The following is a 17,527-nucleotide window of genomic DNA, read 5'->3' as shown; positions in this document are numbered from 1 at the left end:
AATACAAGATTTTAAACTATTTTTTTTCAGTAAACTTTCATTCCAAGAGAAAATAAATTTCATTTAAGGCACAAGCCTTTTCTGATTTATTCCAAATCTGTTGATGTGTGTTTAGCTCATATTTCACTGTTGCAGACAGTAACAGACTTGTTGCCTGGCCAGCTCCCATTTTGAAACTGTGCCCAAGTTTGCTGCACATCTCCTTAAAACCGTTATTCCAGCTTGTCAAATTCCTTGAAATTACAATCCTGGTGTCTGGAATGGTCCCAGAGATGCTCCCTGCATGATACAAGCCAGTAATATTTTCTGTGTCTGCTCCCTTTTACCATCCATGGTGAAATGTGGAATGGAGTGCAGGGAGAGCCCTCACAATTCCTTGGACACTCCCAGGACTTTTCCCAGTTTAACAGGACCCAGGGATGCTCTCTGGCCAGCCAAAAATGCTTCTCTGTGGCATTTACATTCTCTGGAGAAATCCCTTCACCCAGGATTTTTCTCCTGGGAAGATGAGAGGCTTCAGAGAAAAAGGCAAACAATTCTTATCTCATTTGCTTCTCCTGTGTGGAATGTGTTTGGAGATTGTTTATCACAGGTGATTGTTTCATTGGATTCTGCTGTGAGTTGTTTTGACTCTTGGGCCAATTGGGGCCAAGCTGTGTCAGGACTCTGGAGAGAGTCACGAGTTTTCATTATTATCTTTTGAGCATTCAATGTCTTTTCTGTATTCTTTAGTATAGTATTATTTAATATAATATAGTTATAATTATAAATAATAATAAGTATATAATAATTATAAATAATAAGCATATAATAATTATAAAATGGCATTAATATGATTAATGTTAATATTATTAATGTTATTAATATTAATAACAAAATAATGACATCAATATATTACTATATAATATAATTAATATAATATTTCTTATTATATTATAGTGCATTGTATTATATTAAATATATTAACTATTAGATATTAGTATAGATTATATTATTATAGATGATATATTATAATTAATAGAATAATAACTAATATATTCATTATATTATTGTAATATTATAATAACTATGAAGTAATAAGTTAGCCTTCTGAGAACATGGAGTCAGATGCATCATTCCTGAGTTTTTATATTAATTATTATATTATTATAATATAATAATTATAAAATAATAATAATAAAATCATAAATTAGCTTTCTGAGAACATGGAGTCAAATGCATCATTCCTGCCTTCATCAGGGCATTCCCAGCAAATACAATGGTTCTCTGCTTGTTTCCTCTTCCTAATGTTTCTTTTTGCCTTCCTCCCCCTCCAACCACTGACTCTGAGAACTCGCTGCTGCGCTACCTGAGCGACGACAAGATCCTGGTGATCCAGGAGGAGCCCCTGGCGCAGAAGGACAGCAAAAGGGACACGGCCAGGAGGTCCAGGAGGAAGGGCAAAGGGCCAGGGACCCCCGGCTTCCCCATCAGCCCCTCGGTGCTGGCCTCCACCATGAGCATCAGGATGGAGCCAGGGCAGCAGGACGTGCTCGGCTTCTCCCTGGCAGAGAACAACACCGTGCCCCTCTACCACGTGAGTGCCCAGCCTGCACCTCCCTGCTGAGCCTGGGGAGAGCAGCAAGGGTTCTGCTGCGGGACTGATCCAGAAATCCAGGTGTTCTCCTGTGGGATGGATCCAGAAATTCAGGTGTTGTCACCTTAGGATGGATCCAGGAATTCAGGTGTTGTCACCTTAGGATGGATCCAGGCATTCAGGAGTTCTCATGTAGGATGGATCCAGAAATTCAGGTGTTCTCCTCTTAGGATGGATCCAGGCATTCAAATGTTCTCCCATAGGATTGAGCCAGGCATTCAGATGTTTTCTTTTAGGATGGATCCAGGCATTCAGGAGTTCTCATGTAGGATGGATCCAGGAATTCAAATGCTCTCCTGTAGGATTGATCCAGGCATTCAAGTGTTGTCCCCTTAGGATCCATCCAGGCATTCAAATGTTCTCCCCTTAGGATCAATCCTGGCATTCAAGTATTCTCCTGTAGGATTGAACTAGGTATTCAAGTGTTCTCCTGTAGGACTGATCCAGGCATAAAGGCTCAGTCCTCTACTCCATGTTTTCATGCTGTATTTCACAGTTTGTGAAAGCTGCTCAGTGTTGGTGTCGTGACGAATTTCTCCTAAGAGTCACTTTTTCAATGTCAGTAGCACGACAGCTTTCTCATCAAAGTCAGGACAGAACAGCAAAACACAAGGCAAGAATCATTTGCTGTCAGATGCTTTAATAAAATCGTGCTCTTAATTACTCAGTCTCACTGAGTTTAGTTTAATTAGACTGTATTATCTCTGAAAGTTCATAAGGATCCTGCACTCAGCCTCTGATAATGATTTATTATACATTAATTTATAAGCTTTTGTATTTTCACTTTGATTACTGTGTCTTGTAAAAACAGATGAGCTGAATGGAGTTACTGTTTATTTAAATTTATTTACTTAAGTTGTGGATTTAAATCTCTCTGACAGAGATTATCAGCATCATAAAATCAAAGCAAAAGATTTCAAACCTGGAGAGAAAACCAGCAGGCAACTTATCAGGATGAATGAGAAAATTATTATACAACCTGCAACAAACCCCAACAATATTTCATAACTTGGTAGATGAATCAGGTGGTTTCAGTCAGTTTTTGGAATTCTGTTGATGATCTGTTGGCTCACCTGAGTTCTGAAGAGAGAGCAAATAGGTTATTTTGGGTAAGATGCAAATTCTACCCTTCATTTCAGTACTGAAGTTATATTTTCTTGCATGATTTCCACCCTATAATGCAATTAATTGATGTGACCGCTTAGCAGAGTGATATTGGATGATAATAAAGTAAATATTTCAAAATACCTGAATGACATAAAATGTCAACTCTAAAGGGTCTGAAGGAAAAGCTGGAAACTGGAAAAGGAAGAGCCAACATGGAGTGGTTGTTCCACCCTAGAAGCGAGTGAGTGTTCACAAACTCAGTTCCATGGGCAGTGATTACAGAGGAGGGCACAGGTAAAATGATTCTTCATGGACTGACAGAGCAGTATTAATTCTTTTATCACCATAAATTTTTGGAGCAGCATAAAAAGAGACCTCTGCAGTCCTTCAGGAGATAATCACAGGAATCAGAATATCTGAGGCACTTTGTCAACTGCCTTATAAATATACAAGAGGAACTGAGTTGACAAACACACAGAGTTGCTGACACAGATTTTGTGGGTTCTTGCCAGCACAGAATCATTCACATTAATGTCTTTCCACTTGGAATACTGAAAGAATTCTGAAAAGCCAAGAAAAAAAAAAAAAAAGGCATATTTATCTTGAAAGAGAGCTACCCAGAACAAAAATGTGAAATATCAAAGAATGTTCCATGGCAGCTTGATAGCAAAAAGGAAAAGTAACAGAGTTGTTGTGTTCTTAGATATAAATTTATTAGTTTTAAGTAGGTCAGCTCATTTCCTTAATATCTAAAGGTGTTACCAGGATTTCCATAAGCATTTTGATATATAAACCTTTTTTGGATAATGAGACCAAATCACCTTAAAACAGCTTTTGCTACATTTTTTATTTAGAAGTTGACAAAGCTGGTTTAGCTTCTCTTCTTACTTTTGCTCTGTGTTTTTGAATGGAAGGCAAAAGTGCAGAACTGGTGGAATCACATTTTCATGAAATCCTCTCCTCTTAACACATGCCCAGTACAACTTCTGGATATAGATCAAAATTTCAGGCCAGATAAACGCTTTGGGAAATGGAGAGGATAAATAGGATTTTCATCATCTTTAGTGAAGGGAAGGTGATAATGTTTTGTAATCAAACAAAGATGGCTTGATGGAAGGAGGAATTGAGCATCACTTAGCCATTGCTTAATTTTCTAAGCACTTACATAAATATGTAGCAAAAAAACCCAAAAAGGCACTTACTTAACAGTAGTTTAAATTACCAGACGTAAGAAGTTTTGCAAAATTGGTAATTGCAGAGATTCACCACTAGATTAATGCTTTGGAAGGAACGTTGATTTGGAACCTAAAATTAAACAATTAGCCTGATTTCATAAGTTGCTGGGAGGATGCAGAGTTCCTATATAAAATGGATATTTAGGTAATGCAATATTGGCAGCGTGCCCAGGATATAAAATGATGCATGAAGCCATGTTGCAGCAAAATATTCCTGTCAAGAAACACTGCCCCCTTCCAGGATATATTTATAACTCTAATTTAATTGATATGCAATGTCACAGAACCTAAGCAAGAGTCAATTACAATTAGCAAGGCTGTTACAAATAATTATTAATTAATAGAGTATCTCTTGGAACATGACTTTCTATGTTTACTAATGCTTCACTTCTGAAGTGACATCATGTACCAGGTTGAACCTAAATTTGGGCTTACAAGGATAGAGTTAAAACCTGAATATGCTTTTATTTTTTATTACCAGATATTATTCTACAGAAAATTAACATATCACACAGGACTCCAGCTCAGTAGACCAGATATATCTGGGAAATTTTCATTTTGCATTTCTGACCATTAAACAAAAGACGAAAAAATCCTGGAAAATCTTCAGGATTTTACAAAAAGTTATGGAAAACTGTACCTATCTTGCTGCCCAGTTCCTTTCTGCTCTGTGGCAACAAACTTCCATCAAAAAGGAGGATATTGAAATTCTCATTCCAGATCCAGTCTGGAAATCCACACAGTGTTCAGCTCTGTGGTTTTATTGCCTCAGACTTGCACAACTTTCTGAAGCTCTGAAATTCAATTTGCTGGTTACCACATTAAATTCTCCAATTGGATAATGATCTCTCATCTGGTTTTACTTGGTGATAAATGTTCTGGGCCTATTATCTACAGAGTAACTGGATATTTTCCTTTGTAGTATCATATATTAAAAAACTGGAGAATAGATTGGAATTTCTAATTTTTTTTTTGTGTGTGTGAATTAGAATTCAGTGTGTTGAAAAGACTTAATTTTTAATGAGTTTTAAGATCAATTCTTTCATTTCAATGTTCCCTTCACAGTCAAACAGAAATAATGGTATTCACTGAGAGTGCCAGACCAGGAGTCACTTTTTATTTGAAAGATCATTTGAAGCATGATGGTGTTTTAGGGTTGGTCATTGCCACACAGCACTTGCTTAACTTGCTTTTTATTCCCTTCTTGCTGATCCCAGGAAGTTGGTAACTCATCCCTGTGGCACAGGGTGATGGAAATGCTCTTTTAACTGTTCCTGGGGCTGCAGAGGCAGCTTGACAAACGATATAAAGTTTAGTGGTACATGCTGGGAATTAAAACCTGTGCAAAAGCAATGTAGATCTGGGTGTTGTGTAATGGGGGCACGCTGGGGTGTGCCAGATGTTCCAGATGCTTTTTTTGGGATGACAGGCAGTCTGAGTGCTGCTCTGATAAGTGGAATAATTAAGACAGTCTGGGAGAATCACACATATTCAGCTCCAGTGACTGAGGGAGGAGCCTTTTATTGCCAATTTTGCAGGAAATGTGCTCATGTTTTATTTATTCCTTCCTGCTCTTGCAGAAAGAAACAAAACTGAGCATTACTTTCTTTAGAGTTTTATTTCCTTTCTGAATTGCTGAATAAATTCTATCTTTGCTTTTTATTTAAGTATCTGTAATATGAAAAACCTTTTCCTACCTGCAGATATGCTGGGAAATCGCTCTGAGGATGACTGTGTGGGTTCTGGCTGCTCAGAGAAGCCAATATAAGTAATTTCTGTGTTCTGTAGCTTCAAAATGAGTCTGCCCAGTTGTACTGATTGGAAAATAATATTATTTTTCATTGGGACTGTGCACATGAAGGCTTGAGTTGACAAGTCTCTCTCATACCTGAAGAGTATCCTTGAGTAGCAATGTCCAGTAATGTGTTTATTTAGAGTTCTGTTCAGAACTGACTCTCTAAACTACACTTTTCATTAATCTGTAAACAGCTCAAAGGGGAAATAGATATTTTAAAAAGGTGTTTTACAATATAAGGGAAAATAAAAATGTTAAGAAAGGTTCTTTTTAATACTATATTAATATCATCAGTCTTTAGGTTTCCACATTCAGTAATCAAGAACTTCATAACTGATTTGGATCCAGGAAAAAAAAAAAGACTAAACCAGTGTTAACCCAGAACTCAGGTTGTCCTTGATTTCAGCCCCTTGCAGAGGCTCAGGAGAGGGGCTGGGATTGTGTTTGGAACAGCCAGGTTGGGATGGATGGGTCTGCAAACTCAGCCCCAAGACAGGCTGCTCATTCCTGCTGCTTCCAAGAGTTCAGCCTGCCTGGCTGGCCTGGAATTCCTTTATTTGCAGTTCTATCAGGACACTTTGCACAAAGCAAATATGAGGCTGCCTTTATCCAAACATATGCAGTGTTTTCAGAAGTAATTCTGCTCTATTAGAGCATATTTAAATGATGATATTCTGCATCTTCAAACAAACCACCACCAATGCAAGTCAGCAAATGAAGCATTCATTAACCTGCTTTGACTTCATGGGTAAATTACCATTTGTAAAACATTCTGGAGTCCTCTGACTCCAGAGAACCACAACAAACTAAGTTGTAGTGCATTGTATTATTTTAGTGAATGAATTTATGCCTTGGTTTTATTGTTTTGCCAAAAACAATATAACAAAAATGTATAGTCTATATATATAATCTAAAGCCAAATTTAACAGCTGTTTGTTAGTAAATATTAGTCACAACTGATATTATTGCTATGAGAATTGCAATATTGCAATATTTATCCTCCAGAAGATGCACCAAATAGAAATCTCTCCCTTACCACACAAATATCATCTCCCGCTGCTGAAAGGATCAATGTGCAGCAATCCAGGTGAAAGCTTTTGGGGAGTCCTCTGAATTTTCTCTCTACCCAGCGGCTCAGCCTTGCTCCCTTGTCCTTTCCCACTTCCTTCCCCACCAGGAGAACCAGGATTTGGGTTTGGAGGATGGGAGCAGAAAGGCGGGATTTGGTTTTGGAGGAGAGGAATATTTCATGGCACAAAGGCAGAATTTGGGGTTTGGAGGACAGGAGCATTTCATGGCACAAAGGCAGAATTTGGGGTTTGAACCAGGAACATTTCATGGCACAAAGGCAGAATTTGGGGTTTGGAGGACAGGAGCATTTCATGGCACAAAGGCAGAATTTGGGGTTTGGAGGACAGGAGCATTTCATGGCACAAAGGCAGGATTTGGGGTTTGAACCAGGAACATTTCATGGCACAAAGGCAGAATTTGGGGTTTGAACCAGGAACATTTCATGGCACAAAGGCAGGATTTTGGGTTTGAACCAGGAACATTTCATGGCACAAAGGTCAGCCCTGTGCAGGGCAGGGTCTCCTGTTCCCATGGGAATGGGGAAGGTGAGGAAGAGGAAGGAGGAGGAATTGCCTGTTTTTCCTGAGCTGCCCTGCTCCCCTGTGTGCTGGCAGTGTGATCATCTCCCATCATTACAAACTCCAGAGGATCCCTTCCCTCTGCCCCCAGCTCATTTTCTCACCTGCCCTCTTGTTTTTCCTCAGCACAAATTGGAGTACCCTCAACTGTACATGAATGTAGATTACACTGGGTGATTTCCTGTCTCTGTTATCTCTCCCCTCAACAAGGGGGAGTGGAATTAAAACCTCAAAGGCCATCTTTATTTTTAGCTCAGCACGATAATTTTGAAAGCAGATTCAGTGGGTGAAAGCATCATCTCTCTGAGGTAGAGAGATAAGTAAAGCCCTTCATAACAAGGCCACAGTTTGATTGTTTTTGAACAAACATGATATAAAGAAATCTTCAGGATAATAAATATATGAGTTAAAGAAGCAGAAGGACAAATAATTTTTTCTTTTTTTACTTTCATTAATAATAATTCAGTATCTGAGTATAGAAGAGTGGAAGAACAGAATGGTAAAGAAGCTTTTGAGTCTTTGCATCTGAATAAATGATATACGTAGATGGAATAAATATCTTGAATTTGGCCACTGAGATTAGTAACTCCCATTATGAAACTATTCTAATCTCATTACCAACTAGTCCTGTCTCTTGTTTAGGAAACAGGTAAATAATGGGTGTTGAATATTTTCACACCATCTCTGCAGCTCAGGGTTCTTCTGTTCTCAGTGGTTTATCTGATTTCTTTACTTAGGAAAAGAAAGTCTGATTCAAATGAACTTTATTTATTTTTTTTTTTGTTTTAAGTTGTTTATAGAAGTTTCAGGTAAATGGGACTTTCTACAGGATTTCCTCTGGGAGAGGAGCCTCAGATCTGCCTGTGGCCCCACAGAGGCTTTGGTGTCCTTTCATCTGCACTGGTGCAAGGCAGCAGCAGCAGATCCTGGGGATCCCTGGAGCTCCAGGAATGTGGAGCTGACTAAAGAAGGCAGATAGGTGCCAGTGACCTGAATTTCACAGAATTTGTGCTTTATAGTCTCTGACAGCATGACAAGACTGGTGTCTCCTGAGCCTCCCACATGTCTGCTACTCATGAAAGTGGCCTTGTAGTAAGATGGAGTAAAGTTTTACTTTGGGAACTAGGAAAAGGCAATTTTCTTTTTTCAAATGTCACAAAGTGATAAGAAGTGACTGCTCAAAAAATTTTATATATAAGGTTGCTGAAAATGCAGGTAGGAGCCTTCCACATTGTCATTGTCATCATTGAATCTGCATGTAATTACAATTACACAAGGAAATTAATTTTAGCTATAGGTAGACATTTATAGAAATGCCAGGGTGTGGGTGTTTCCATGTATAGTACCAGAAATCCTTTATAAAGGTTGGCATTTCAAGCTGGCAACAAGATTGTTCTCCCAAGAGAGCTTCTCTGGGGAGAAAATCAATCAAATAAAAGATGATAAATATGTGACAAAGGTCTGTAGTAATCCCAAATGTCCACACTTAATTACTGGTAATAATCTCTGTGTTAGTGATGAGTTGGTCAGGAGCTGAGATTTTTCTTCTAATAAATTAATTATTGATAGACTTTAAAAGGTGTAATTATGTTTTTTTATGTTTCAAGTCCTAATATCAACAATTTTCTCTCCCTCTGTATTTATATAGATATTCTTCTTTGCTCTTTTCTAAATTACAGCAACTAATAATCAGTTACAGTAATCTATGAGTTGTCCAATGGTTAAATAATATTTTTCTTTTTCACACTGTTATAGAGTCTTTTTAAATTTCCCTGCTACAGACTATGCTTCAGTTAATGAGATTACATTATTCAATATCTTTGGAAATTAATGCTTGGTAATGCAGAAAAATTTGTGGTGTTGAAAGACTGACCTCTAGAAAAATGTGGTTTATTATCAGAAGCAAATTTCTCTCTAGTAAGTCTTTTTCAGCCTAATATATGCAAGTTCACATCACACTTAGGAAATCTGTCTGATCAAAAGGAATCTGGAAGCCACAATCCATGGTGATCACGTGGGGCAGAAGTGGATTTTGTGCATTTTTCTTGGAAGGAAATACATAACTGAATTCTTACAGCAGTGATAATTTATAATTCAGGTGCTGGAAGAGCAGCCAGAGCAGGGTGAGGGAGGTTTATCTCAGCTGTGCCAGGGAGAAGTGTGGGATGGGACCCATTTGGGGAGAGGGAATAAACCCTGCTTTGGAAACACTTTGCTTTTACTTTGGGAGCATTTTTGGAAAAGGAAATTAAGGAATAGAATGGGAAGCACTGACTGAATTAGCAGTCCCACTTTTAGTTGCTAAAATTAGAAACCTTGGAAGTCAGAGGGATAAGAGAAGGAAAGCTTTGAGCCTTCTGGTAGGAATAAATTCTATTTTTATAACAGTAGCACGGGTAGTGCTGCTGTCAAAGTTCTTCTGCTCGCTTGGCCACACAATATTTTCCTGGGCTGTCCCCAGTATTTCCAGGGATGCTCAGACTGGTTCATTTGTGTTTAGCAGTGCATTTTCAGCACCAAAACATCTCTCAAGCAGCTATTTTGCTTTAGCTGTGTGCTGTTAACACTTCCAGTCTGCTTTGAGAAACTGTGAGTAGTTCTCCAGGCTACATTTCAGCATACTCAGAGGAGAATTGAGGCATTTATGGCTCTCGGGAAAGGGTGTTAGGGTTTTTGTACTCAGTCACTCAGTGGGGAGCTCTGCCTTTGCCTGGTTTCCACAAGGAATGTCAGAGAACTCCTGCTTTTAGTGTAAGGGCACTTTTCATTATTTTTCATCAGATAAGGCCCCTTATTTGAGTGGGATCATCTTTGCAGCTCCCATTTGCTGGAATATTTCAGCTGGAGCTCACTAAAAGCTGATAACTGGTTCTGTACTGGGCTCCCAGGGGCAAGGGGGACTCCTTGGAGGAGGAGGAGGCAAAATGTACTTTCTAAAGCTGCCTTAGAAGCTCTGCTGCAAAAATGCACCCAGCAAACTTCCTGTGCTCTGAGCTCGTCTGTGGCTCAACATTATCTGTGAGCAAACATCTGCTGCAGGCATCAAGAAATGGCACCAAACCACAAACTCTGCGTTTACTGAAATGATCAGTTTCCTATTTGCTTATCCAGAAAGTCAAAGATTTTGTAGATTTCTGCATTTGTAAACAAATACATGTGAATTTTACCACCTATATGGGGGGGTGGTTTTTTGTAATTTCATTTTTTTGTGAATTTCGTTTTTTGTGAATTTCAATATTTAGCTGAGGCAAAAAATCCTCCATCATAAAACTTGTTTTAAAGTAACTTAAACTGTCTGAAGATTTTATTTTTAACCCCAGATCAGCTGCTGCTTACTCCATGAAGACAGGTTCATTTCCAAACCTGATAGGAATAACCAGTGTGGTAAATCAAGTTATTTAAAGCTATGTAAGAGTGATGTCAAAGAAAGTTTGTCCTTCTGAAATTCTGTATTTTACATTGCAATATTCATTCTTTGCATGTAAACTCCCCTTCAAATATTAACACTTTTGCAAACATTCAAACAAATTGTAACTCTCTTATTTTAAAGAGCATTGACCACACTTAGAGAGCATCTGAAGTTAGTTTATAAGTGCAAATGCAAGTTGTTTTAAGCATGATCTTCATTTTAAAATAACTCTTAGCTGGAAATTGAAATAAATGTTCCATTTCCTTTGCTTTAGAGTTGCAGAATGACTGTGGTTTACCTCTGTCATTTTTTCACTGTGCTCAGAGCACCAAGGAAGTCTGGTCTTTGTGCTTAATGCTCTTTATTTTTCTTCTACAGAGAGCAGGGGATACAGTCAGTGGAGATACTGAAAGGTAATTACTTCTGTTATTCTATGTTTAAATATATAAACAGTTATATTTGTGAATTAAAGTCCTTTACTTCTAGAAATTTTGTTGCAGTATTTGAGGAATAGATTTTCAGGGTTTAACGATATATAATTTACATTTGATGAATGTTTGATAAATAAAAATTACAAAGGTTAAAAAAATTCTTCAGATAAAAGTTTAAAAAATATTTGTAGAGGGGAAAAATTCTACTGTTATGTTGCCCAATCTACTTTTTTACTTTTGAAATTCAGTATTTCAGACTCACTCTGAGGATGAAAGACATAATGTATATCTAACACAATTTTCTTAACCAACAGGCAGAATGTTTCAATGAACATTTGCCTCTAATTCAGTCTGTCCAAAATTACTGCTTATACTTGTGGTTTGGAGTACACAGATTATTAAAAATGGGGTCTTCAGTTTGGCCTTTAGGTCTGACTTGAATCAATTTATTCTAATGAGGAAAACAGTGATTTTTGTCTTTCGTTTCTTTGCTGTTTATCTGATGAATTACCTTCATGTTCATGTTGCATCCAAAAGTCACAGTTAAAGGAATGTTTGAAGCAACAGCTACTTTGTATCATCATATATTCTAATTCAGTTTAGTTGTAATCTATGATAATTATTCTTTTTGTTTTTTCATCCTGTATATGGCCTAAGCCCATTTAAGAAGCTGAATAATTAATTAGATTTCGAGTGCTTTGGCCAATCTAAAGGATTTACAGCTGCTGATGATTCCCTTTAGTGCTATAAACACCCCAGAATTACAGCTGAAAGTCTGAGGTGAACACTATCAGCTGCTGACCACCTCACACTTGATTGTTCAGGGCTGACAGCATTTTTACCTCTTTATGTGTGTTCTAAACATCACAATGCAGTTGAAAGGCAGCTGCAGTGGTGACCATTTGCTGCTGTTTCCCTGGTGTGCTGTGCATGGTTAAAATGGCATTTATGAACCCAATGGAGCAGCACTGTTAGCAGAGATCAAATGAAATTCCACCTCAGCTGACAACAGCCAGTCCTGCCTCTCCAGTGCCAGCAGTTCATCACCTCAGCTAAGCGTGGGGGTTTGCTTTTACAGGAGATTAAACATATTAATATTTTAATATTAATATTTTGCTCCACTTCGCAGCCTCCCTCCTGTGCAGGGTTACCTGGTGGGAGAGTGAGTTATTCTTGCTCTCTTTTGAATTAAAACTTCATGTCACATTTTGACTTCACCTCTTACACCTGAGCGTTCAAAACCTGCTGTTTTCTGTAAATCTGGCTGTTTTTATTTAGTCTCCCAGCCCCTTTAAAGGTTCTCCTGTCCTGTTCTTCTCTCCCACCTGTTTCTCCCATTTTCAGCCTGGCTGTGCCCTCCCTGGGCTCCTTCCTGCCTGACTTTTGTGCATCAGAAGAAACCCCCCACCCTCCCCAAGCAGCCACGTGTGTCACCATCTCATTTCCCCCTCCACGCCCCCATTTTGGTGCAGCCACAAGGAAGAGCTGCAGAGGATTTTGGTTTTCTTCTGAGCAATTTTGTTCCTCCCAGAGCAAAGGGCTCCTGTTTTTCCCAGCAGGTTGCACAGGCCCAGTTTGGCAGGGACATTGCAATCCAGATGGAACATCCCTGGTGGACAGGACAGGGCACCTGCCAACAGATACTTTCCAGGGACATATGACTTGATGAAATTTTGGCAAACTTTCACAGCAAAAGGCTACGCTTTTCTGTTCTTTTATAGAAGAATCCTTCTCCCACACATTTTAGATTTCAGGCCCAAAGCATGTTGAAAAATATTTCAAGAGGCAGAATTATATCACCTTCCTAATAACCTTACCTAAAGTTATTTTAACAGCTTAAACCAAAATAAAAACCAATTTTCAGATATTTATCCCCTAGAGTTAGGCTTTGAGGACCAGAGACAAACTGTGTAGATAGATTGACATATTTGGGTGAAATATCATTATCTTCAATAACTGAAAGAGGGAAAATTTAGGTCAGATATGCAGAAATTCTTCCCTCTGAGGAAGGGGAGGCCCTGGCACAGGTGCCCAGAGAAGCTGTGGCTGCCCCTGGGTCCCTGGAAGTGTCCAAGGCCAGGTTGGATGGGGCTTGGAGCAACCTGGGACAGTGGAAGGTGTCCCTGCCCATGGCAGGGTGTGGAATGGGATGGGATTTAAAGTCCCTTCAACCCCAAACCATCCTGGGATTCTGTGATTTCAACATACAGGGGCCTGTAGAGTTCCTGGGGTATTTATTATTGCATCCTCTGCCTTAGAAAAGCCAAGGAGAAGGAAGAGGTTTCTTGCATGGGGTAGAAGCTCCCGCAGGCTGCAGGGAACTCCAGCAGCTTGGTGAGAGCCATGAGGCTGCAGGGCGTCCCTGGGAACGCTTTTCACTCATTTGGGGAGAGCTTTTCACTCATTTGATGAGGAGAACACAGAGCAAGGCTGGCAGCTCTGTCCCAGCCTGGGGCAGAGCAGAAATGAGGGATCTCTGCCTTCCAGCTCTGGGTTGCCCCAAACTCTGGGCAGCCAAGCACCTCAGAGCTGGCCCAGCTGTGAGCACAGGGCAGGAGCTCCAGCTGTGTCCCTTGGTGCAGGACACTCACACAAACCTGCCCTGCCTGCCAAGGAAACCTGAGCTCCCCTCACAGCTCCTGTGGCTGGAGGCTGTGCCCTCACTCCTGAGCAGGAGTTGTGGTTTTGATGCCTGGAGAGGCTGCCTGGAGCAGAGGCTGGGCAGGGTTAAAGGAATAAAGTGGGGATTTATTAAAAGGAGTTCACAGGATACACCTCAGACAGTGCAGGAGTCCAGCCAGGGCTAGAACCTGGGTCAGGAGTTTTCACACTTTTACAAGTTTTGGTCCATTTCCATATTGGGGTTCATTGTTCAATTCCACCTCCAGGTGATGCAGTCCCACCCTCCCAGTTTGCTCTCCTCCATTCCCTGTTGTTTGCACTTTTTTGGGCCTGAAGCTGGAGCAGTGTCCTTGGTTCTGGGGCTGCGAAAAGGATTGCTCTGTGTGCCTGAGCTGTGAGGAGAACTGCTGACACTTCATACGAAGTTCAGAGTTATGTACTAATGTGGTCCAGGATCTGGAAATACAAAAGCAAAAACTTAAGGCACCAATTTAGGCAGCGGCAGCTGGAGGTGGAACCCCTGGCTGAGTGGGTGCACTGAGGTTTTGGGAAGCCAAGCTTTTCCCTGATCTTCACTTCAGGAGAGTTTTCCCAGCAATAGGAACCCTCAGGCCCGTGGGCTCTGGCCAGGGTGTGTCCTGTAGCTGTGACATCCCTGTGGGGACCTGGGGCAGAGCTCTGCTTCCCTCAGCCTGCAAGGGGTGTCACAGACACATTTTATGAAAAATCCTTGCGTTAGGATCTTTTCTCCTGAGAAGCTGAGAGGCCTCAGGAACAAACTGTGAAAAATAATTATCTGCTGCTCTGGAATGCAACAGGTGCAGCTGTGATTGGTCTCATGTGGTTGTTTCTAATTAATGGCCAAGCACAGTCCGGCTCTCTTGGACTCTCTGGTCAGTCACAAGATTTTACTATCATTCCATTTCTTTCCTTTCCAGCCTTCTGATGAAATCCTTTCTTCTATTCTTTTACTATAGTTTTAATATAATATATATCATAAAATAATAAATCGGGCTTCTGAAACACAGAGTCAAGATTCTCGTCTCTTCCCTCGTCCTGGGACCGCTGTGAACACCACCACACAAGGGGAGAGAGGCAGAAAAACTGCATTACTCACACACGGGGCACAACTTGGATAAACATTTTGCTGAATTTTTGCTTATTTTTTGTGTGAAAACACTGCTCAAGTTCTTTCTCATAACACATTTTGTCTTTGTAAAGAATGCTTAAAGATTATTTTAATCATGGTCACGGCAGTGTGCTTGGGAAATTACTTTTTTTAGTTGTGGTTAATGCTGGAGAGATAAGAACAGATAAACATTTTAAAAATTACTTTCAGTCTTGACATTTTGCTGCCAATATTGCATGTTCAGGTGCACCTGTACTGCAGAGATTTGCAGGTGCACCTGAGTTGCTTGAAGCATCAACAGCCCAGAGCAGAGACCTGAGCCAGGGATTTCAAACCTCACTACAAAATACTCAATAATTAATCTGCAGTGAGAATTTCCTCGTTGTAACAGGAATATATTATATAAGAGATGGAAGTTCTAGTAACCTAAATGTAAATCATGGATCCAGATGAGGTGATTAAAAATGCATTCCTGTGACCAGGTAGATAAATCCAGAATGTTGCCCTGCTTTGATCTCCAGTCTTTACAGAGCTCACATATATCAGAGATGGTATTATTGCATTTTTAAGGTGTCAGTTCTTGGTATCTCTGGCATCCTGTAGCAAAGTCTTACAGAACTTTGTGCTGCAGGATGCTGTGGTTATATTTAGAAATTCACAGAGTGTCTGTAAGCACTATGTAATCAGTTTGGGGTTTTTTCCTGTGGTTGACATCTTTCTCCTGTTTGTCCTAGATATGCAAGTTCTGCCATTGACCATCCAGGAAACACATCCATGAGGAAGGTAAGGATTTATAAATGTGCCTTAAATAAGTAAAAAAACTCCTCAGCTGTTCAATTCATAGTCACATTTTTAAAAGATACCTTAGATATCCCAAACCTTGACATTTTCCTATGTCATGAAAGAGCATAAAACAAAAATCTAGGAATAATTTCCATGTTGAGGAAACTGGCTGCTGCAACCACAGCAGGTCAGTGTGCCTGCAATGCTTTTAGTTAAGGTTAGGAACTTAGGAATTCAGTTAAGTTTAGGAACCTTGGTGTGTGTTCCAAGTATGTGATGGTTTGGGGAGGAGAATCACACACCACATTGGGCTGGAAGGCACATGTGGAGGGAGGATTACCCTGAAGGTAAAGAAAAGTTTTAAAACTGATAGAATATTTAAATACCACCAATACTATGATAGGGAGATGGAGGATTAAGATTTTCAAATATTTTTGTGGTACCAACTTTGAGGTGCTCCATTTGCAATGGCAAATAGCTGTAAAAAATTGTTTTGTTATTATTTCATACAAAGGACAAACAACAGAACCTTCATTTGTAGAATGTCAGTTCTTCATTCTGACTTGGCACTTTTGACACTGATTGGGCTGGACAGGGCTTGGAGCAGCCTGGGATAGTGGAAGGTGTCCCTGCCATGGCAGAGGGGATGGGATGAGCTTTAAGGTCCCTTCCAGCCCAAACCTTTCTGTGGCTGTGCTGACTCAGTTCTAAGCAGTTTCCCCTAAAAACTCCTGAGGTTAAAGCCAGTGGAGCTACAAGCAACCAGTTTTGCTTTTCCTTGAATGTTTCTGTGCCAGCACTTCTCCTACCCCCTGATTACACTGAGAACTCCTTAATTTACCTTCAGGAGCATCCCTTCAATTCTAGCACTTTTTAAATTTCATTTTTCCCTGTGCTGGCTTTGGGTGGGGGTGGCAGGGCGGGCACTCTCAGGCTGTGGCCTCGTGGTGTGGTTTTGAGATAAGAATTGAAACACTGACAGCCCCAGTGAGTTCTCCATCATCTGTCTGTCTCCCATAGCAACTCTGAGTCATTTGGAGTTGTGAGTTCTGTTTCCTTACAGTGTTTGCCACCAAGTTGATTATATTACAGTGGTTCTTTTATCTCTCAGAGTGTGGAGTTTGAATTTTTACCTTAGCAGTGCTAATTAACTACTGATTCCCAAGGTATTGCAAACCTCTCACTTTCCTTGGTTTGAATACATTCTGTGTGTGCATAAGCAAAACAGGAAGAATAATTAGCCAAGCATTTTAGAAGAAAGATATTTTTATTTCAGAAATATATTTTCAGCTCCCCCTTGATTTGTTGTGCTGTTTCCTTCATTTCATCACGTAAGCATATGCACTGTTATGGAAGTGAACAAACTTTCTTTTCTACTGTTTATAAAAACTGGGTTTAAAAATTAACATAATTTGACAAAGCTTCTGCTGCTAAAGGGAAGATATATGGCAAAAAGTAGTGTTTGCATCTGTGTACAGATTGTGTCCCACTCTGAGTTCCTGACTGAGGTTAAATAAATACATTTTTACTTTGGAATGGTGTTGTCCATCCAGGAAGAATAATTAGCCAAGTGTTTTAGAAGAAAGATATTTTTTATTTCAGAAAGATATTTTCAGCTCTCACTTGATTTGTTGTGCTTTTTCTTTTATTATTTTTAAAAGTTTCATATTAAATGATGCATACCAGTGTCTGGTGAGTATCTCCTCCAGACATTTCGTTTGTCTTGCAGTT

General features: G+C 39.7%; 1 protein-coding gene across 1 annotated transcript in view; it reads left to right on the top strand.

The window, feature by feature from the left end:
- The window catches only part of LOC115914760 (connector enhancer of kinase suppressor of ras 2-like), a 161,900-nt gene that overhangs the window by 120,749 nt on the left and 23,624 nt on the right, over nucleotides 1–17,527 (top strand). The window contains 3 exon segments of the mRNA XM_030967499.1: nucleotides 1,322–1,576; nucleotides 11,210–11,244; nucleotides 15,748–15,796. Coding sequence (XP_030823359.1) covers nucleotides 1,322–1,576; nucleotides 11,210–11,244; nucleotides 15,748–15,796 — 339 coding nt within the window.

This window comes from Camarhynchus parvulus, chromosome 4A, assembly GCF_901933205.1.
Source record: "Camarhynchus parvulus chromosome 4A, STF_HiC, whole genome shotgun sequence".
In the NCBI taxonomy this organism is placed as follows: domain Eukaryota; kingdom Metazoa; phylum Chordata; class Aves; order Passeriformes; family Thraupidae; genus Camarhynchus; species Camarhynchus parvulus.
The sequence above is the reverse complement of the archived record's forward strand: the minus strand, read 5'-3'. Positions and strand labels throughout refer to the sequence as shown.